General features: G+C 35.3%; 1 protein-coding gene and 1 non-coding gene across 14 annotated transcripts in view; one reads left to right on the forward strand and one right to left on the reverse strand.

The window, feature by feature from the left end:
- Positions 1–23,241, forward strand: part of SOX5 (SRY-box transcription factor 5) — a 1,089,507-nt gene that overhangs the window by 833,853 nt on the left and 232,413 nt on the right. For all 13 annotated transcript variants that reach the window (XM_066354437.1, XM_066354444.1, XM_066354418.1 and 10 more), the window contains one exon: positions 13,171–13,257. In XM_066354437.1, coding sequence (XP_066210534.1) covers positions 13,171–13,257 — 87 coding nt within the window. The remainder of the gene's footprint in view (positions 1–13,170; positions 13,258–23,241) is intronic.
- On the reverse strand, positions 4,900–4,975 carry TRNAP-GGG (transfer RNA proline (anticodon GGG)). Its single transcript has one exon. It is a non-coding gene; the product is annotated as a tRNA-Pro (tRNA).

A 23,241-nucleotide genomic window follows, 5' to 3' on the forward strand; every position in this document is an offset into this window, starting at 1 on the left:
TCTCTCTGACCCCCAGGTCAGAAAATTGGGTGGTCTGTCATTTTACTGGATTCATCCTTTCTTTATTATGAAATACTGAACTATATCATAATGTTTTAACTGCTAACATTTCATTGTACTCCACCCAAATCACTAGGCTATTTTAAATTATTATTATTATTATTATTATTATTTTTTACAGAGACAGAGAGACAGTCAGAGAGAGGGATAGATAGGGACAGACAGGAATGGAGAGAGATGAGAAGCATCAATCATCAGTTTTTTGTTGCGACACCTTAGTTGTTCATTGATTGCTTTCTCATATGTGCCTTGACTGCGGGCCTTCAGCAGACCGAGTAACCCCTTGCTCAAGCCAGAGACCTTGGGTCCAAGCTGGTGAGCTTTGCTCAAACCAGATGAGCCTGCGCTTAAGCTGGCGACCGCGGGGTCTTGAACCTCGGTCCTCCACATCCCAGTCCGATGCTCTATCCACTGTGCTACCACCTGGTCAGGCTAAATAAGATTTTTACCTTAATTTTTTTTTTTTTTTTTCAAATCAGTGAATCATTAGGAAAGCATGGGACACCTCCTTCAAAGTATGTGAGTCTTTCCCACTCTCACTCACTTTATTTCCTTAGATGCATTTCTAATGATATAAGTGAGTTCCTAGTGTATAGGAATATTATATATTAATTATACTAAATATATATGTATGTGAATGAGATTTATGTGATGTATATATGATTTATTGCCTATATGAAAGTGAAGTAGTTCAATAATTACTTTTGGAAATTAGCCCAGGAGAAAGAAGAAATATTCAACAAATCTCTCTTTTTTCTCTTCCTTCAAATGGTGATATATCATGTTTGCCTCTCAGTTACTAGATGTAAGAAATAATTTTATACATGGTCCTGATTTATACTTTTAAGAATAAGAGTCAAAAGGCTGCTCTGCTATATGTTAACTATATTCAAGATATAGACTATTTATTTTCTGCCATTAATACCCTTCCTAGGTCTAAGTAATTTACTGTCATGCCATTCCTTTAAATCAGGGGTAGTCAACCTTTTTATACCTACTGCCCACTTTTGTATCTCTGTTAGTAGTAAAATTTTCTAACCGCCCACCAGTTCTACAGTAATGGTAATTTTTAAAGTAGGTAAGTAACTTTACTTTATAAAATTTATAAAGCAGAGTTACAGCAAGTTAAAGCATATAATAAAATTACTTACCAAGTACTTTATGTCTGATTTTTGCTCAGTTTAGCAGAAAAAAATTTTATAAAACAACTTACTATAAATTTATCTTTTTAGTTATACTTTGGTTGCTCCACTACCTTTTACCATGAAAGCTGGAACACCCACTAGTGGGTGGTAGGGACCAGGTTGACTACCACTGCTTCAAATGAATAATGGAGGTATTATCCCATTCATTCTTTGATTACCAAGTTCTTGCAGCATCATTTCACCATTTTAATCCACCTCAGTTCTCAACCATTCAAACACAATACCCTTGTCATTTGGCTGGCATCATGGGGGTTTCTCTTTTCTGTTGCCACTTATATAAGTACATGTATGTCTCTTATGTGGGAAGTCCATTACATGGAAAAATATATGTGCATGTGTGTTCCTAGTAGTATTGGTGGTCCCTTATTTGAGATTTTTAAACAGAATTTCTGTTTACAGTACTACAATAGTAATTCAGTTTTCCCTTTTTAATAAATACACACACACACATACATATATATGAGTTCCTGGTAGATCATTATTGCATTTTACTGTGAGTTTTTAAAATATGATATGCTGTATTTCACTGAGTTGTAAAATAGAAAAGTATTATAGTATATTTGAAATGTTTTTATTTGATAACATTTAAATTATCACTTAAGTGACACTATATTGCTAGTAAAATTCTTTAACCTTTCTAAGAATTAAGCCAGTTTTACTTCAGGTTTTGTTCATTTGAAAAATTTTTTCAACTCAAATTTGTAGACTTAATAGAATGTTTTTATCCATATTTTTATATCTTGAATCAATATTTATTCAATAAAATTTACCTTAGATGTTGGAAAAGTATAGATTCCTGGGATTCAACCAAGACATATAGAGCCAGACTCTCTAGTGGCCCTGCAAATTTGCATTTTAAGGAAGCTTCCCTATGACCATTAACATTAGGTTGATTAGGGTCCACTTCTGTTTTGCTGTTGTTAAAATGCTCCATGCCAAAAAGAAACACATTTTTTAGAACTTTATATTGTTAACATGATTTAATTCATATTAATTTTTAATTATGGACAAGATGATGAATTGGTACCATTTTTGAAAGTTATTGCCTAGCAAATTTTTTTATAACAGGTTCAGTTGGTAAATTAGAAAGACTACTTTAAAACTCTTTATGGTCATACTGCATAGTAGCTATTAAAAAAAATCTATGAGCATATTTATTTACCATAATAATTCAAATAAGGAACTGTTCTTCTTACTTTTATTTCAACAAATGAAACGATGGGAAGTCAACTCAATGACACTAATAATTTGAGTCAGAAGTTTAGTGTTTGTTCACTGTTCACTGTTAGTCAATATTCATCCTCCCCATAACATGGTGAGTTACTTAGGTACAGAGGCTGTATTTTAGTACCTGTCATAGTGACAGCTTAGCAGTTTAATAGATAATTGTTAGATAAATGAATAAATAGAGTCTGATGCCTTTCGATCTTGGATGTGTGCATGCATGTGTGTGAACTGTAAAAAATGGTAGTATCCACACAAGACACTTTAGCAAAGATAGTAGTTTTGAATATTCATTCAATCCATAAATTAAATGAACATACCAATAGATTATACATGTCCTGTTTTATAACCATGCCTTTAACTTTGAGAGTTGTAAGTCTAAGTTTCTGGTGTTATATAAAAAAGTGAAAACCAAACTATGCTTTTCTCTTTTTCTGTTTATTCAAACGTTTTTCTATTTATTAACTTCTCTTTTATATCTTTCCCTTTTTTTTCTTAAATGAAAATGCTTTGTAAAGAGAGCTCTTACAAGTTCTTTTATTGCTGTTCTGCATTTTGTGGGTAACATGATATTATAACTAAAACACATCTGTAGTTTCATTGTTGACTAGGTCATGTCTAAGTTTGTGAACATTAAATGCCTTTTTTTAAAAACAAACAAAAAAAACACTATTGTATTTTCTCATATAAAATTTCTCTGATTTATTGATGTCACCCTAGTAAAATTAATAAAAAAAATTAAAAAAAATTCTCTAAAAAAGACACAATCCAAAAATCCATGAAAGGTTATGAGAAATATAACAAGTTGTGAAGGCAGATGGACTACTTTGGTTGAGAAGGATATGTGCAAATTTAGATATATGATTTTAGCAAATCAGAGGATACTTTAAAAAAATTTTAAATATGATGTTATATATTGAACATGAAAATAAAATCTGAAGTATAAGTAGCTTTTCAGCTCAACCATTCAACTACCTGCACATCACCATAACTAATTTATTGTATGAATCATGTCAATTTTTATTGTTCGTATCTTTCCAGGCATCTGGCAAGCTGAGATTGCCTTTGTTCTCACATATGTTGTGATGGAGGAGACTCAGGATGTGTAGTGGTTCAGCATCAGGTTCTGTGTGCTTGAGTTCTCACTTCCGGTGGTAAAACATGCTGTCATATTTTAAAAGATTAGAAATTCTTATTCTAATGTATGCAATGTGGTTTTCTATTTCTATGCTTTTTGTATCTTCTTTATGATCTCTGCTATCCACTCTAACAATTTTCAACAATAAAAATTGTTCAAATATGATCACTGATTTTAGTTTTCAGCCTAATAGAGATCTCTAACTAAATGGATGATTATGTGGATACACATTTTTAGAACGATTATTGCTTCATTTATAATTTAAACACATATTTAGTTAATTTTTTTCTTAAATATATCAATAGGCGTATATAATTTGCTTAGAACTATGCAGCCTCATCTTCACTAAGCTATGATATGTTTAAGCTGTCTTAATATTTTTCTATTTGTTTATATATTTATCTTATAAAATTAAGACATTTAAAAAATATGCCTGAAGCACTGTCCGGTTGGCTCAGTGGTAGTGTCGACCTGGCATGAGGAAGTCCTGGGTTCGATTCCCGCTCAGGGCGCACAGGAGAAATGCCCATGTTTCTCCACCCCTCCCCTCTCATTTCTCTCTCTTCCCCTCCTGCAGCCAAGGCTCCATTGGAGCAAAGTTGGCCTAGGTGCTGAGAATGGCTCCAGCCACAATGGAGCAACACCCCAGATGGACAGAGCATCGCCCCCTGGTGGGCATGTCGGGTGGATCTTGGTCAGGTGCATGCAGAAATCTGTCTGACTGCCTACCGGCTTCTAACTTTGGAAAAAATATACACACACAAAAAAAAATGCCTGAATTTCATATATGTTTTGCTATAATTTTGTTTTTGTAGATTCTCTTTTATTTTTCTTTCTTGCTCTATCTCAAATGTGTGGAGTTGAGAAATACTATTTCAAGTAAAATTGTATGGAAAAATAACCAATTTATTACAATTAGTCTCTAAGAAGTTGGTTATTTAAATGGAAGAAATGGTTAAAAGTGTCATGAAAATTTTTTTTTTTTTTTTTTTTTTTCTGAAGCTGGAAACAGGGAGGCAGTCAGACAGACTCCCGCATGCGCCTGACTGGGATCCACCCGGCACGCTCACCAGAGGGTGATGCTCTGCCCCTCCGGAGCGTCGCTCTGTTGCTACCAGAGCCACTCTAGTGCCTGAGGCAGAGGCCACAGAACCATCCCAAGCGCCCAGGCCTTCTTTGCTCCCATGGAGCCTTGGCTGCGGGAGGGGAAGAGAGAGACAGAGAGGAAGGAGAGGGGGAGGGGTGGAGAAGCAGATGGTCGCTTCTCCTGTGTGCCCTAGCCGGGAATCGAACCTGGGACTTCCGCACCCCAGGCCGACACTCTACCATTGAGCCAACCGGCCAGGGCCATGAAAATCTTCTATGAGAAATATTTTTACTCTTAGGTTGGATATTATTGATACTTCATGAATATCTTCCTCCCAATTTTCTTTCTATCAAATTGCTTCTGTTTTTCTAGTCTAGCTCTCTTGCCTTACTCATCCCTTTGCTTCCCCCTACTCTTCACTCCCCTCTTATTGTAACTAGAGACAAGAGCTTAATTCACATTTCTCCACCCACACATTGCTAACAGCATAAATAATTCTGATACAAATGGACAGTATTCATTAGCTATGCACTTTACTGAAAAATCTTTACCCAGGAGTGCTGCAAGCTCCCATTTTTATTAAAAGTTAAAATGCGTTTGCTGTCATGGGGGTTGGGGTAAGTTAGCACTGATAGAGGATAGGACTACAGTGCTAATAAATAAAAATAATAACTATTACCATTGGCTGAGTGACCCTGGGAAGAGCACTACTAAGCTATTTGTTGTTCCTTTTCGTTTGTCAACGGCACTGACTTAAAAGCTTTGGCCATTGTTGAGGACCTAACAGAACCTTTGGAAAGTTAGAAAGATAACTGTCAAAAAATTTTAAAAACCCAGCAAAAATTAGTTGAGCATTTTTGCATGCCTGTTTTATTTTGGGACGATTCATACATGGTGACAAATTTTCCTGCCCTTCATACTCTATCTCTTTCTTGTATTACCTTTATTGACATAAATCAACTGAAAAATTTCTAAGAATCAGAGATAAGCAATGAAACTAAGGTTGTGGGTCATTTTCATAAAAAATGTAGAAAGATATAACTATTCACCTTTGATCAGGCTTTTGCTTTCCTGGTGTTAGTTGTGGGTAAGGTGAAGTTAGATATATATTTCTTTCATTTGAATTTTGAAATAGTTCTCTTGAGTTGTGTACTGAGCTATAGTTGTAATATTAGTAAATATTTTTGAGTGTCACTGTGCACCTACACTGTTTTAAGCAATTTACATAAATTAGCTCATTTAATTCTTTTGACAATCACATGAGATAAATGCAGTTATTATTCCCTTCACAGATGAATAAGTTGAAACAGAGAGGTGAAATTACTGGCCAAAGGTCACAAAACTAGTTAAATGATAGAGTCAAATTGTATAACATTAAATTATTTTTATATATAAATTTAGTAGTGAAACATGAAAAATTTTGTGCATGAGAATAACTCTATTCAATTACTTTTTGAAATGCTGCCCTCAAATTACTTATGTTATTTTTGCTGGAATCTTTGAAACAAGAATAAATCAAAGTGTTGTAGTCTATGCAAAAAATACACTTATTTGCTGAGTAATGGAATGCATAAAACCAAGACAGTTTTATAACTCTATCTCTTCATGGAAATTTTTGTATAAAAAGTATAGAGCCATTTTGTAAGGAGTATTCCCAAGTTTATTCAAGGTTATTGATATGTAATAATTATACCATATTGATAATGGCATATTTAATCATGTGATATTCTTCTAAAATGTGGTATAAAATTAGGTATAATTGAGTAGGTATTTTAATAGTCTCAGTTTATGCAAGAAGAAAATATAAGCCTATGAGTAATGATTTAGATATTGTAATATTGCAAAAACTTGTTTCGTATTAAAATTTTCAAAATTTACATCTGCAAGCCAGACAACTTTATTTATTTGTTTTCTGGCACTTCTAAAAGCAAAGTATTTCTAAAGCTTAATTCATTTCAGGATAATCACATATAAAAATGAGGCTTATTGAAATACTAATTCTTTGGAATTTCAGATGTGTTTCTGTTGTATGTTTTGGTATGTGTTATTTTTTAACATTTCCTAGAAGAACTTGACATTTTCAGTGGCAGACTAGCTGTAGTGCTTGGCTAATGGGACTGTTCCAAGGCCTTCTGGTCTTCCTTGCACAAATAACTTTACAGATATGTAAAAGTTTTTACATGCTACTTCCATTGCATTGTTTAATATTTTCCCTCAATATTTTTCTAGACATGCTGCTCTTCTCAACATAAATTGAACCCTTACTGATTTATGGTTTCCAGACTTGGCTCAAACTTTCCCTCAGAAATAATTTTCAGTTACTTAATGATTAAATATTAACCTATTGAATTATAATTAGCTTTTTGAAGAAAAATGTATTTGCAAGTATTCTTGTAACTACATTTTTATAGGGGCCACAAGTGAAAGCTTCTAAAGGGAGATTGTTGAATTAACATTACCTAATTCCAGTAGAGAGGAGGGATCCAGACCACCTATCATGTAACTATTTTCTAAAACTAGATGAGGTGAATGAACCTAGACTAACATTTTATTTTTTTAAATTTTGATTCTTTATTAAAGGAATGTGTTGAATATACTATATTGAAAAGAGCACTGATTTAAGAGTCATACTTAAAGTTCTTTCTTTATCATTAATCATATTTCTGATCTTAGGCAAGTTTGAAGCTTAATTTACAATTTTCAGTCTGTAAAATAAAGAGAACCACCTATTGCCAAATTGCATTGAGCAAAACAGTCATCTCAACACTAATTTGCTTGTTCAAATATTTAAATTATACTATATCATCTATTATTCACTTAAAGATTGACAGTCTGTTAGCACACAAGTTCTAAATCTTGTAGAAAGAAATGTAAATATGTTTAGTGTTAATTAGATTTACATGATAATGGAATGCTTATTTTGTTTGTTTTAGTTTCAAGTAACCAAGCAATTTATGTTATGTTTATTTACAATATAGGTCTTAGTAAATTACTTTTCTGAAATGCTTATCAAAATGATATCTACAAATCTTTTTAGATTTAAAATACTGGTTCTATGATATGAATAATCTACACATTCTTTTACTTCTTGACTTCAAAGAAGGTATTGGTAGATTTTGAAGTTTAGACATAGCGTTGTTCCTTTCAAAAGACAAGTCCCATTCCTAAACGTGCATCCTATCACATGTCAGAAATAACACAGCTTAGTCTAAGCTACAAAATTAAAATATAAACATTGGTAGATTTGGTATGACCTAACTCCTGGGACTTTGTTTAAAAAGTCAAATAATATACATACATATTTTTTGCTTGTTTGATTTTTCAGTGAGCTCTGCCACTGCAGCTCAAGAGAGATTAAGGAGAAAAACCTACATAAACACAAAGCAAAAACCTGAGCTTGTGTGTAAAGCTACTGCACTGGAGCGAATGTGGTTTAATTCTTGGCACTGGCAGCTTGTTGGAGAATTACAATATGTTGGCATGAGTCTCTAGGTCTCATTGTTCCAGATGAGGGAGTCAGTCTTCAGAGTGCTTGGCACTGAAGGGAAAAAGGAGTGAGAGTTATAGGGAATGAACAGGCCCTAAAGAGGCAGGATGCTGTTGTAACAATGGCTGGCACAGTTGGGGGGGCATTCCCTGGTTGGGATTGCTACTGTCATTGATGTGAAGAAGCATATGTGAGCAAAAGAGGCAAGGGCAAGAGGAAAGCAAGCAAACATATCAAAAGGGTCTAGTTGGCAAAAAAAGACAAAAGTAATACAGTTAGACTCATCTTAATATTATTGTGCTGATAAGGATATTTTTCATATCACTCCAATTTATCTCATAGTTTATTTCTTAATGCTTATTTTATTTTGTCTTTTAAATTATATACATATCTGCCTTTACTTTAAAGAAACAGACCCTTGAATTAACAGTACCTGGTTTTGTATTTCATCTGGTTCTACTTTCTTCCCGGTTACGTTGGGCAAAGTATCTTTTTGAGCCTTAATTTTCTCATATGCAGAACGGATATAGTAAGAATATGTACCATTGACAAAACGTTTGTTTGCATCATTCTGCAAATAAAATGCTATGCAAATAATTGTTCTCCTCACATTTATTTTAATATAGGGAGCCTGAGTTTATATTTTCACATTAACTGCAATACTTCAATGCTTCAGAGAATTAACTCTCAAGAAAATCTTTGGAAGTTTTTCAGTCAAAATTATGATATATCTTAACATGAAAATAATGGGTAATCTGGAATTTGAACATTTGGAAAAAATTAAGCACACAAGCATTCCTTATTCATAGTATAAAATACAGTTTGACTGGTATTTATAAAAGCACATTGCATTTTAGAAAAATGAAATATGTATGAGATAACTGCTAATTCTTTTACTCCATAAGCACTGATGCAGGACTTAATATATTTTTCAAATTGTGTCAAATTTCACTTTACTCATTCATATTCACACATTTGTGAAAAGGTATATACCATTATAAATATTGGGGTTTTCCCATTTGGGCTTTCAGATTTCTAATTATGAATATTCTATAGAATCTTTACCATTTTTAGAGAAATATCAGTCATTAGGAAATGTCCATGCATGTGCTCATTATTGTGAGGTATGTCCTGCCACTTCTTCTTGAATTATCAATGGAAACAAATGGAAAGTTATAGTTGATAGAATACCAGGTGTGACTATGTGTAAGGCTCTTTGTTTTACAGTAATACAGATAGAGATATGGAGTGGGTGAAATGAGAAGCTTTTGGTCTCTAAGGTAGCCAGTGTGAAAGTCTTGAGGAAAAACCAGATTGATTGATTTATAGCCTGATTGTCTTTCCATTGCATGCATACATTTTCATTTCATAGTATATCTCTGCCAAATGGTCATAGGTTTTCCTTAAACTGTCCACAGTTTTCAAGTACAAAGTCACATTGTGAGACTGTATCCTAGACATAAAGAGAACTGTAAGAAATACTGGTTTTTAATCTCATCATTCTGCTCGTCAGTACCTGTCATGTCACCCGGGATTAAATGTATTCTTTTCCGTCTACTTCATCCATCCAGTGGAGCTAATAATATTGGCTCTGGGAAACTTTCCCCATACCCCTTCAGTTTTTCTGGCTGTTCAACTAATTCCGATGACACACAGAAGATTAACAGGAGAAAATCAATTTTAATACCTATGCACAAGGAATTTTCATAGTATGAAAATCCCAAAGATAGTGAAACAAAGTGAGGTTTATGTGTCATTTTGGATTAATTAAGGGGAGGTAGGCAATTTACAGGTAGATGAGAAAAAGCAAACATTTGGAAAAACCAATTCTTGCGGGGCTACCTAGAAACAAGGGGACACAAAGGGGAGCTAGTGAGTAGATCTCTGCCTGGTGCCGCCCCATCTGCCCCCCACACTTAGGTATGCCCCGGGGTGAATATGCCGAAGTGCAGGTTTTTCTACCTTTATCTTTTTAGGCCACTAAGGGGGAGGTTAAAAAAAAAAATCTGTTCTTGAGTTTGTTGGGCTTTAATAGTTTTCAGCTGGAAATTTCTGTTTTCCAGGGTGGCACATACTGGGGGAGTTTTCCTTCAGATCCCCACGATAACAATAGTTTTCTATACTATCCACACTTGTTTGGAAGATGAAATGGAGTAATGTGTGTTTACGAGAAAGAGCAAAGACATTGAGGTAGTAGTTTGAACCGACTCCATATATGGGCTAGTTGTGATAGTTCCCTAAACTTTAGTTTCTTAGGTGGTAAAACAGATGTACCAAAATCTAATTCAGAAGATTATTGTGAAAGGTTTTAGATGCCACATGAAAACGACCTGGTACACTGCTTAGCACTTAGCCCTCAAAATATAGTAGCTATCCTCATGATTTTGTTTTTGACAAGCAAGTTAGGCATCTATTGGGGGAAAAGAAAACAAAACTTAGTTCAAGACTCAACTCTGCCCATTACATTTTATGAAACCTCAGATAAGTCCTGTTATGCTTCTTTTTAAAACTTGTAAAATGCATGTAATAACACACTCGGAGTCTTCAGGTGTTTGCTCTGATTGAGAGAATCCAGGTAAAAGCATGTGGCATAGTTCCTGGCTCAAACGCTGCTCAATAAATGTTTACTGAATCGGAATTTAAAGTATATACCTTATCCAAATTGCAAATATTGTTGCTTTTATTCAGCCACAGACATGACAGCCCCAGTTAGGTATGTTTTGAATTTTGCATCTTTCAAATTACTTGGTCTTAAAGAAGTTATTCATTTTTCTGTAGGTCTGTGTTAAAAGTCAGGAACTTGGAGAAAAAGTAGCTCTGTATCTGAGCCTGATATCTTTATGCAAGTTAATAAAGAGGCCAGGAATGTTCTGCAGGTTTCAGAAATCTAGTGGCTGTTTCTTTAACTCTGCAACTTAAACAGAAGACTTCTGTTTCTTCCTGAGCACACTACAGTGAATATTTTGTCTAGCTGCACGGGAAAAGCTTTGTCATGGACTTTGCAGACAATAGCCTTAAAAGTAAAATGGTCTGCTTTTGGTGCCCGGAGGTTCAGGGGCCCATTGTTAGTGCACAATGGATTTCTATTGCTGCATTCCTGCTTTGCAAAGGTTTGTTAGCTCTTAATGACTGACAGTACTCTATTGCAAATACCATATTGGCTGTGCCCTGTTTACATGCTTCTCAAGAATTTTTGTAGAGTGCTAGAAAAAAGAAACAGTGCTGTTTGTTTGTTTGACCTGCTCTGATAAGGTTTAAAAAATAATTTCACTCATGGAGTGTTTACTGAGAATGTATAAACATTGGAAATCCTTGCAGAAGTATTTAAATTACCTTTAAAGCCTCAATATTCAGAAATATTGATTGCAGTAAGAATATATTTAATCCATTTTATTTCTCATATAATTGTCTGCAATTTTTTTAAAACAATATGGTACAAAAAAGGAGTATTTTAAGAAAATAAATTATTTAGGATATTTTTCTTAAATGTGAAAATATATATTTTGTTACAAAGGAAAAATATGCATTTCAGCATCACTTAGGTAGATGTGCACACATTCCATAGATATATTCCACAGTAGTTGTCATGTGTATGTGTGTGTATTTATATATATTTTTCCACTCTACATACAGACTATGCATTCAGGTTTTTGACATCTGAAAAGAAAAGCATTTCATATTATTACAGATATTACAAGAAAAATTTCACCTTCCCTTCCTTGAAAAGTCCACGCAAGCTTTGTGATTCTGAGAGCTGATGGCTGTAGGATAGGGCCTTGCGAAAAGGAGGTAGCCTCAGCTGAGGATGAGGATGAAGGTGCCTGACAATGCATGTAATGTGGGGAAAATTAACTGGTTTCTAATAATCTTATGATCTCCAGGCTATCCGATCCCTTTGATATGTTAGCATGTACTCCTTTAAGCTCCTAGTAGGGGGTAGACAAACGTCTGCACAAACACAAATACACATAAACACCAGTGAAGAGAATGGCAGTGTAAGTCTTAGATCTAGATAATAAGTATGGGTATTGTTATTTAGATGGCGCATACTGGGACACTTATCTTTTAGTACACTCCATTTTCTAACTGAATGCAGTGCTAGTTGTGGGATTGAAAGCCATTATAATTGTGTACCCATCTAAATGCTGACAAGAATATACAGTTCCATTGTTTGGAACCGAGTTTAGTGTTTGGGAGTTTTATTAGTATTTATATTTACTTATACATTAAAATTCAGACGCAAAAAGAGAGGTCAAAACCATGTGATGGCTATATACAAATATGCTAGATACTAAAGCATAACTTTGCTCTCTAAAATATGTGTGCCCTGTCCAATAAAGGGCATTTTAAAAAGACTGTGACACAAATCTGAAATAAGCAAATAGTAGGTTTCCATTATAAGCATTACTCACTTTTCTAGATTTTCCAATCTTTGTAAAGCTTCTTTTGTACCTTTTTTTTTAATGTTTGTGGCAAATCTTTCCACAATGTGCTTACCACCACATGATGTTAAACACATATTATAAAGTAGATGTAATTGTAAACACACAGAGGGATATAATTACATGTAGCAGATTTAAGAGCTAATTCTTTGCCTTTTTTTACTCTGCATTTTATCAACATAATTATTTTTTGACTGCAGACTAACACCCTGAAATTGACAAGCATCCATTATAGCAGGAATTTATTCACCAAATTGAAAAACAATGAACTGCAGGTTTATATGTATCCATTGTCATAAAAAATTAGAATGGCTTTGTTCTGCAAGAGGAAAAGCTAATGATTTTAAAACAGCAGGTGACAGAACACATCTTTTTTTCCTCCCCTGTTATCAGTTTGTTGATGAAGTCATTATGAGCTAGGGCTGGGATAGGGATGGCCTTATTTTTAACAGATAGACTTTTAATGAGCTCCATTGTAAAGATAGTCATGTTGATTTGCTTACATTTTTTTTTTCTTCTTTACTTAGAAACCCCCAGTATTGAAAAGCTACTATCAAAAGACTGGAAAGACAAGCTTCTTGCAATGGGATCAGGGAACTTTGGTGAAATAAAAGGTAATACATTTGAGATTATTTTTAACCAAAATATATCAAAATAAAGTTAATATTTAAGAATATGAATGGTAATAAATATTTCTGTCCCCACCCCCTTCTGTATCATTCATTCACTGTCTTTGGTATTTCTTCTTTCTAGCTTGAAAGTGAATGTATCAGGGTTCTTATTTTCTCTATTTGTTTGTACCTTATGGGATAAGTGGTATACTCTTTTGATAACCTAACTATATTTTTAGAATATTTTGTTTTTTATCATTTAAAAAAAAGTAAGTGATTTACTTTTTTAAGTAAGAGTGTGTCTAAATCACAGGTAAAAACTGCATATTAAAAGATGAGTTTCATATATTCTTTATATTAGAAGTAGGAATGTACATAATCTACATTTAAAACCAGAATGATGGATGGGAAAGCTTAAAAAGAATCTTTTGTACTAAGAGAAACACTTTGCTTTTTGACTTTTTGAGTCAGAAAGTATTACAACTTAGAGAAAAATTATATATGGACTTCAGATAATACTGAATATTCTTTTCTTAATAGCTTTTTACTAATAACAAAGGAAGAAGATTAAATTTCACATAAAAATATAGTCAAATAATCCTTTGAATTTAATTTCAAGGTGGGTTTTTCTCAAAATATAGTAGGCAATCTATGATTTTCTATTTGTTGCTAATAGAACACTTTTGATCTGAGTTTTAAAAGATATATTTTTTAGAATAAAAATGCTTATTCATCAATATTAAAATATCGGTATATATTATTCTGTATATTTTGTGATAGGAACTGAATACCTATTTAAAATATGTGTATCAATAACTTTTATGCAAGTGTGTGCATGTGCATGGGTTGTCCCAATGACAGTGGCCATAGTCCCTCTTAAGGGTCCACATCAGAGCGTTCTGGAGGAGGGATAGATTGGCATTCTCAAATGTTGAGCCTGCATACCACTACCATCTCAGTATTTTGAAACTTCCAGAAAATGTTTCATTGACTCTCACTTTTCATCAATACCTAGAATCTGTGTGTATTCAGGCTGTGATTAGGTGTGGATGGGCAGGGAGACAATGAGTAGGTGCTCATCAAGAGTCTGTAATGGAATTCAACTTAAATAATAATACTCCTTAAAAGGCTTAAAAACAAAGTTTAAATGGTACAAAGAAGTTTCTTTTTTCTGAGGCTGCATATCCTTTCTGCTATTTTGATGGATTTTAACCCATTTACACCTGAGATAAAGGATGCATTATTCTCCAAGGTGCTTTCTTCTTCTCTGACCCAGGTAATAACAGAGTAGCGCAGAGAAGACCGCCTGTTCCAAACCTTGTGATCTCGTTCCACTGGAGGACAAACATTTTTTCCTCACTTGTTTTCCTCACAAGTCAGACTTAAAAGCAGCAGCGACGGTGATGAGAAGCTTAGAGGAGAGGAGCTCCGCCGTCCTTCAGGCTCGCCTGTGGGGTTAGTTCAGGGAGCTGTAGTGCATGCCGTCACAGAAGTTTCCGTCTTTAGTTTTGAGTTCTTTAAGCTTTGCATTCGGAGCACAAGTTTGGTTATTGTCCTCTGGTTCTGTTCAAAAAAATACTGTTTTCTGATGCATTTTAAAAGCAACTGTAGATCTTTCGTCTGTTGGGGGCCTGGTTATTAGGTTCTCGGGTCAGGTTTGGCAAAAGACTGGGAAAATTGCACTGGGTTGCTTCTCCTGCTGACTGCCGTGACAGTTGCAATTACCACCCATTGTTCTTAGGTGGCTAGAAAGTGGAGAGGATACAATAGTGTGTTGCCCTCTGGGGGTAAATAAATTTGACTTAATGGTTCTTAGGGGGTCAGCTCTATGATTATGTAGAGCCCAGGAATGTGGTTTTCCTGCCACTTCAGAAGCTAGACAAAAACAATGATTTAGCTGTTTGGCAGCTGTGGGTTTTTTTTTTCTTTTCTTTTTTTAATAAGGCAAATAAAGGTGTAAGTCTCATGGACTCATAACATTTTTGGTCAGGGTAGGGAAGGATAAGAATGAGGTGTTCGTTTTTGTTTTTTTTTTAAATCTGAAAATATGAACTGATTCCATTATTAGATGGTTTAATAATGATGCTTTCAAATACTTATTTGAATAGAATCTTTGCATATATTAGGATGTATAAAACCTTTGCAATATCTACCAAGTCTTTTTGTGGACTGAAACTTTTCTCCTTCATACACCATCAGTTTTCATTTAACTTTTAATTAGTTCCCGGAAAAGTTTGAGTGAGTAAATGAGTATGTGCATGTTTGTGTGTGTGTGTGTGTGTGTGGGTGTGTATGCACACTCAAATCAGCACACATCTATTCTACAATATCCAAGACTATAGCCAAGTGAGGACAAAGCTCAGTTTCTAAGTGCTAGCATCAAATTGCTGTGAGTGAATTATGTTCAGGGCATGTGGACAAAGATTAAAATTACAGCTTGGCAAAGTTCAATGAAGTGTTTCTTACTATTAAAAAAGTAAAAAAAACACAAACGAATAAACTTTTAAGGATAGGAATATAAGTAGCATTTGGTTTGGATAGTTAGGTATCAATAAATTATTGTCATTCCCACTTAAAGTCAATCTTACTTTTGAAGAAACAATGTGAGTTAGTAAAGGTCACCACTTTAAAAAGCATCAAATTATTTTACAGGTTAGATTATTTTGCTGGTATGAATGTATACCATTTTATGGTCTGGTATTTTGGAAATGTGAAGTAATTAGATTTTAAAGTTACATTAGAAACAATCCTCTAAAAAACATACCCACGGAAAGGACACTAGATTCAGTTTGGCAGAACAAAACAGTTTGACTAAACAGCTCTGCGGACAGCAAGCAGTCCATCTATGTAATAAACTGATTAACTGCCTGAAGAAATTATTTATTTCTTCTACTCTAATCAGCCATATAGTGTAACTGGACAGTTTACAGAGTTTTTTGGCCCTTATCTAAAACAAAAGCACAGAGCAAAGGTTCTGTGGAAGATAAAGAAATACCTCCTATAGTCTCATAGTTATTGAAAAGGGGACAAAACCGTGCTGCCTTCCAGTTGGCAACCGATTGCATCACACACTGTTTCAGCTAGCATGAAGTTCCATCCCACTGAAGGTCACTGCACTGGCACTGCACCTGAGCAGAGTGTCTGGGGATCCGCGGTGGCGGTGGCCAACCTCAACAGATCCTTTGTTTTGCAATAAAGTCATTGCAACATTTGTATTTTATTGACTTAAGTTTATTTGTAGAATTATAACAAAAATATTTGCATGCAAAATTCTCTCAACTAGTAAGTATTTCTAGCTTGGTGAAGTTATCAAAGAAGGGCCTTGTTTGAGAGGGTTTCTGGCTCAGGCACTCAGAAATGCCTAGATCAGTTTCTCCACCTGCCCTCTTTGAAGAATTCTTTAGAGCTTGTTTCTTTCCCATCAGTGTCCCTGGTAGACCCTTCTCACCTGCTCAGAATGCGTTAATTTAGGCAGGCAAAGAGTACTTGATGCCCGGTGTTAAGGAAAATGTCAGCTGAAGTTAGCATACTAAACAATTGGCTGTTTTTGAAAGCTATTAATTTGTTCTTCCTAGAAGTGGGGACATAAAGGCAAACACCAAACAGCCCAATAATTCCAGTAATCGATCCAAGGAAATAATCCATTCATATGTCTTTCCTACTATGGCCTTTCAGGACTCATGAATTAAAAACATCTTATGTGGATTAAAGTAGATCCTCTCTTAGGTGACATAACGTTTTGTGATAAAAGAGATATATTGATTTAGTATATGTCCTGAAAGAGATAATGCTCTTTAAATAACATTAGACAATTTTATAACAAGTAGGTTTAGGATAAGAATCAGATCTTGAGTGATAAATCTGTGGGGTCTGCCCTTCTCTTTTGTTGGAAAAGAGCGCCATTTAAAGAAGCTATATTTGTAAATTTAGACTAATTTAAGTTAGTTTATTAATTTACTATATTTTCAGTTCATTCAGCAAATACTACTATCTGGATAGATCTGAGATTGATTGATTATCTCTTGTATCCAAACGTAAAATCTGTGGAGCGGACATTCATGTCTGGCTTGTATACTATGGCATCTCCAGCAACTGCACTGTGTGAGGCACATAGGAGGAGCTCTGTGGCTATGTGCCACATGAATTAAAGAAAAGAGCCAGTTATTGGATGCAGTTCTCAATTGAGGATGATTTTGCTGTACCAAATTTGGCAATGTCCAGAGATATTTTGGGAGTGCTATAACTAGGTAGAGAGTACTACCAGCATCTATTCATAGACATTAACCACAGCACCCCAGAAAAAGAATTGTATAGCCCAAAATGTAAGTAAGTGTCCAGATTGGGAAATTGTGATCAGGGGAGGAATTTTCTAGAGGGAACAATTGGCATACAAAAGCCCTAAGGTGGCAGCATATATGCATATTGATGTTACAGAAGCTCAGAGAAGGCCATGTGACTAAAAATCATTTTTTACAAAAGAGGATGTGGGAGGTGATGGTATCATAGAAGCTGAGGGCCTGATCCGTCTGGGCTTTGTAAAGGTACAGAGTTTGAATTTTATTCTATATGCTGTATAAAGCTAGAAAATAGTTTTATACGTAAATCTTATGTGATTTGGTTTACGTTTCTGAGCACCAGTCTGAACATTTGCTTGGAGAATGAGTTTTAGTAAAGGAAGAAGTAGAAGCAGGTAGAATGGTTTAGAAACTGTTTTCATCAAGGGAAGAAAGAGATGATGGTGGTCTGGATTAAGGAGTAGGAGTAGAAAGGACGATTCATGGACTGATTTATAATATATTCTAGGGTTAACAAGATTTCTAATGCATTAGATAAAGAAGATGAGCCAGAAAAAGGAATCCAAATAATGTATTGATGATGATATCACATGGAGGAGATGGGGATGACTGAAGCTGATTTCGCTCCCACTAACTTGTCCTAAATTATATTAAGAAATGTTCTGACCTGCGCTTCTTCTATGGAACAGATCACTGGGGAACAAATTTTTTTTTTCATTTTCTGTTGCATGAGGTTTTAGAACTGTTTCTATATTTCTGCATCGCTGATTCCAAATATGAAATCCGTTTTTTTGTGCATGCACTAGTTTTTATGCAATTTTAATTTCTTTTTGTTACAGTTAATGGCATACATTGGTTTTTAAATTGGAGTTAAAGGGCAATGACTCTTGGATTGAACAGAACCACAAGGCAATTAATGTTTTACAAACATCACTTTTACATAATTGTAGTTGTTTTAAATGTAAAAAATTATTATCTGATAAAAACACCCTCTTATTTTGTTTTAAGATTGAATCACGGCTTCTTTGAGTAGGCGTAAATGTAAGAATAGTCCTGACACCTTCTGGTATATATGTGGCTGTTACACACTTCAACGTCAAAGGCGCAATATTTTATCATTTATGACACGTGCATATATTGCCTATTTTCAAGTTCCCCTTGGTGATCAAGACAAGAATTGGGCTCCTCATATTGTATGTTATGATTGTGAGGAAATGCTTCATGACTGGACAAAAGGAAAACACAAAGGAATGCCTTTTGGTATTCCCATGGTTTGGCATGAACATGAGGACCACAGCAGTGACTGTTATTTCTGTCTGATCCATTAAAAGGGCATCAGCAAGAAAAAACGGCATATGATCACATATCCTAATATTCCTTCAGCAATACAACTTATACCACACTCTGAGACACTCCAGGTTCCAGTTTTAAATGGTTTTATTTCTTCTATGGACTAAGAAAGTGAACATGGTGATCAAGTGTATTTTGATAAGATGCATGAGGAAATGGTTGTAGAATCTGAAGGGTCTTCTTCTGATGCCAAGAAGTCATTAACCCCTCAGCAGTTTAGCCAACCCGAATTGAATGACTTAGTAAGAGATTTGGGCCTAGCAAAGAAAGCAGCTGAGTTATTAGCCTCCAGGCTTCAAGAAAAGAATGTACTTCACCGGTCAGCTAAAGTATCCCATTTCAGGAAGCGTGAACAAATTTTTGTGGACTTTTTTTCCGAAGACAAACAGTTTGTTTACTCTTATGATATCAGTAGTCTTCTCAGTCAGCCAGGTGTTACCACTTACAGCCCAACAGAATGGCGACTATTTCTTGACAGCTCTAAACGGAGTCAGAAATGTGTTCTCCTACACAACGGTAATGTTTATGCAGCGGTTCCAATTGGTTATTCAGCTCACCTGTGAGAAGATTGTAATGACATAAAAATTGTCCTTGACTTTCTGAAGTATGAGGAGCATAGCTGGATCATTTGTGTGGATCTTAAAATGGTAAATTTCCTGCTAGGACAACAGAGAGGTTTCACAAAGTATCCTTGCTTTCTGTGTTTGTGGGACAGCCAAGCTCGGGAGAAACACTGGACACAGAAGGAGTGGCCAAAACATGAAGCTCTGGAAATAGGGATGCAAAATATTGTGAATGAACCTGTAGTTAATCGAGACAGGATTATTTTTTCCTCCACTTCACATCAATCTTGGCTTAATGAAGCTGTTTGTTCAGGCTTTGAATAGAGAAAGTGAATGCTTTCAACATATTATTTCTGCTTTTCCTGCCTTGTCTTTCGAGAAGATAAAAGCAGGTGTATTCAGTGGACCTTAAATTTGAACCCTCATACATGACAAAGAATTTGCCCGGAAGATGAATAAGGAGGAGAAAGCAGCATGGAGTCTTTTGTGGCAGTTACAAAGAACTTCCTTGGGAACTGAAAAGCAGAAAACTATGAACTTCTGGTTCAAAGGATGCGGTTGGCTTTTCACGACATTGGATGTAACATGAGCATTAAGATTCACTTCCTGAACAGTCACCTTGATAAGTTTCCTGAAAATCATGGAGCTGTAAGTGATGAGCAGACTACTACTGGAGCATCAAATGAGACTTTCCCCAACAAGTACACAAACGCAAGAGCTACAAACTCAAATTTTTGCCTGAATAAAATTTAAATAAGTTTTGCGCAAATTTTAAGATGAAAATAAGTGTATTAATATGTTCTATTTTGAAATTATAGACCAATTCTGATGCAATCATATCTTTTAGTGTATTAGTGTATTTACTGCATTATATAAATTATTATATTTTTACAAAGATGATGCCCAAGAAGACATTCTATTTCATTATGTTAAACTAAATGTTGAAAATTTTACAATAAGATGAAAACCTAAAATCTTGAATTGCAAAAAACCTGTAGCTTACAGAGAAAAACTAATGTCAGATTTGAGATCAGCACACTTGAATTAGGTAAGAACAAGTGTTTTTGTGGATGCATCAAACACTTTGTTCCCCAGTGTTATTATCATGCCTATAGTAACTATGCAGTGGGAAGAAGTGAAATAGAGTATATTTGTCGTTTACTGCAGTAATCCTTCATCCTAAATAAATTGAATAAAGACTAGAATATATTAAAACATGTAAGAGTCCAACTAACTGGAAAAAAAAAGAAAAGAAAGTACTATCATTGACAGACACATGTACATGAACTCATAGCATTAGCTGTTTGAATCTGTTGGAGCTGATCTATACATGCACAATTGTGTCCCCATAGGGTTACATACTTGTATGAATCTTAGAAATCTGAATCTAAGTAAAGAAACAGTAGCTCCTGTTTTTGTTTTTGGCCCTCTGGGATTTTCCAATGATCTAGTTAATTTTCTGTTTTAAGTCTAGTATGTTTTATAACTATTACTAGAATTTTCAATGTTCATAAGATTGTTTATTAGATGCTCCCCACACACTGGGAGATAATTATAAAGAAAATGATCATGTAGGGGTGAAGCCATAGGACTTACTCCTTCATCTTGGTATAGTACTTTAAAAAAATGGAGAAAAATTTTTTTTTCTGAAACCTAAGTTTGCCTGACCAGGCGGTGGCGCAGTGGATAAAGCATCAGACTGGGATGTGGAGGACCCAGGCTTGAGACCCCAAGGTCACCAGCTTGAGTGCGGACTCATCTGGTTTGAGCAAGGCTCACCAGCTTGAGCCCAAGGTCGCTAGCTTGAGCAGGGGGTCACTCAATCTGCTGTAGCCCCCCACCCCCAGTCAAGGTACATATGAGAAATCAATCAATGAACAAGTAAGGAACCGCAATGAAGAACTGATGTTTCTCATCTCTCTTCGTTCCTGTCTGTCTGTCCCTATCTCTGACTCTCTCTGTCTCTGACACACACACACACACACACACACACACACACACACACACACACACACACACACACAAACACACACACACACACACACACCAAAAAGAAAAAAGAAACCTAAGTTTGCCCTGGCTGGTTAGCTCAAAGGTAGAGTATTGGCCAGTGTGTGGAAGTCCCCGGTTGGATTCCTGGTCAGAGCACACAGGAGAAGTGACCATCTGCTTCTCCATCGCTCCCTCTTCTATCTCTCTCTCTCTTTCCCTCCTGCAGCCATGGCTCAAATGGTTAGAGCAAAGTTGGCCCTGTATGCTAAGGATGGCTCCATGCTGCCGAGTTAAGTGCTAAAAGCTCTGTTGCTGAACAACAGAGCTGTGGCCCCGCTGGACAGAGTATCGCCTAGTAAGTGTTTGCTGGGTGGATACCGGTCAGGGCACATGGAGGGATCTGTCTCTGCCTTCCCCTCTCTCACTTAATTTTAAAAAATGCTTAAGTGCCTTGTCTTAACTCTCGTGAGCCAAAAGCAGAACACTTATACAAGTGTTTTATCAGATAAAGTGTTTCTCCTTTTCTCTTGGCTATATGGCACGCCTAACATTTAGAGTGGTATAAAGGCAATGGACTTGACGTTATTCATTAAACAGTTTCAGATGATTTGCTATATGCAAGATCCTGTAATAGGTAATGAAGAAATAAAATTTTCTAATTTAAAATTGTTGCTGCCTGACCTGTGGTGGCGCAGTGAATAAAGCATTGACCTGGAATGCTAATGTCACCAGTTTGAAACCGTGAGCTTGCCTGGTCAAGGCACATATGGGAGTTGATGCTTCCTGCTCCTCCTCCCTTCTTTTTCTCTCTCTCTCCCTCTCCCTCTCTCTCCTTTCTAAAATGAATAAATAAATAATTTTTTTTTTAAAAACCCAAAATACAATTGTTGCTGTCACAACTATGTCTGCTGACTTTAGGAGACAAATGTGAGAAGAAGTCAATACAATTAAAATGATTAAGTGCTATAATAAAAATACATAATGTTTGGATTCCTAAGGAAGGGAATAGCTGTTATCAATGGGAATAAGGAAAAGAATTATAAAGAACAGATACATGTACTCCAGCATGGAGAATGAATGTTTAGGTAGTTGGTACTTGTGAAGGGTGGTATTTGGGAAGAATGGTAGAAAATTCAGTGTGACTAGAATTTAGGATACATAAAGGAAGTGGGAAGGTTAGGTTATATTTTGGAAAAACTCATTCATTTTGAAGAATCAGTTAACATTTTATTCTGAAGATAGTGGATATGTTTAAACAGAGGAAGTGATATGACAAGATTTATTTTCTAGGAAGAAAATTTGGGTAGCTGTTTAGAGGCTAGGCTTCTTGAAAGAAAATGACAAGAAGTTCTAAAAAAAGTCTGCTATAATTACTCATGAAAAAATGAAGAATGGCAGTGGGGATGGAGAAGGGACTCTGCAACAAGAGCTCTCTCTAAGTCCTGTATAGCAGTGTTTATGCTGTCCTGTTACTTGTGTGAAGGAAACTTTTGAGTTGAATCATGTCTCCTCAAAAGTTTGTATGTTGAAGTTATAACTTTTCGTACTTCAGAATGTGACTGTACTTGGTTATAAGGTTTCTAGAGTGGTAATGAAGGGTTTTGAAGTGGTAATGGGGCAATAGGGTGAGCCCTAATTTAATAGGACTTGTATACATATAAGAAGAGGCCATTTGGACACAGACATATACAAAGAGAGATGATGTGCACTCACAGAAAAACATTGGTTATTTACAAACTAGGAGAAATAGTTAGAACAGATCTTTTTCTCACAGCCTTCAGAAGGAA

This window comes from Saccopteryx leptura, chromosome 1 (genome assembly GCF_036850995.1).
Source record: "Saccopteryx leptura isolate mSacLep1 chromosome 1, mSacLep1_pri_phased_curated, whole genome shotgun sequence".
Lineage (NCBI taxonomy): Eukaryota > Metazoa > Chordata > Mammalia > Chiroptera > Emballonuridae > Saccopteryx > Saccopteryx leptura.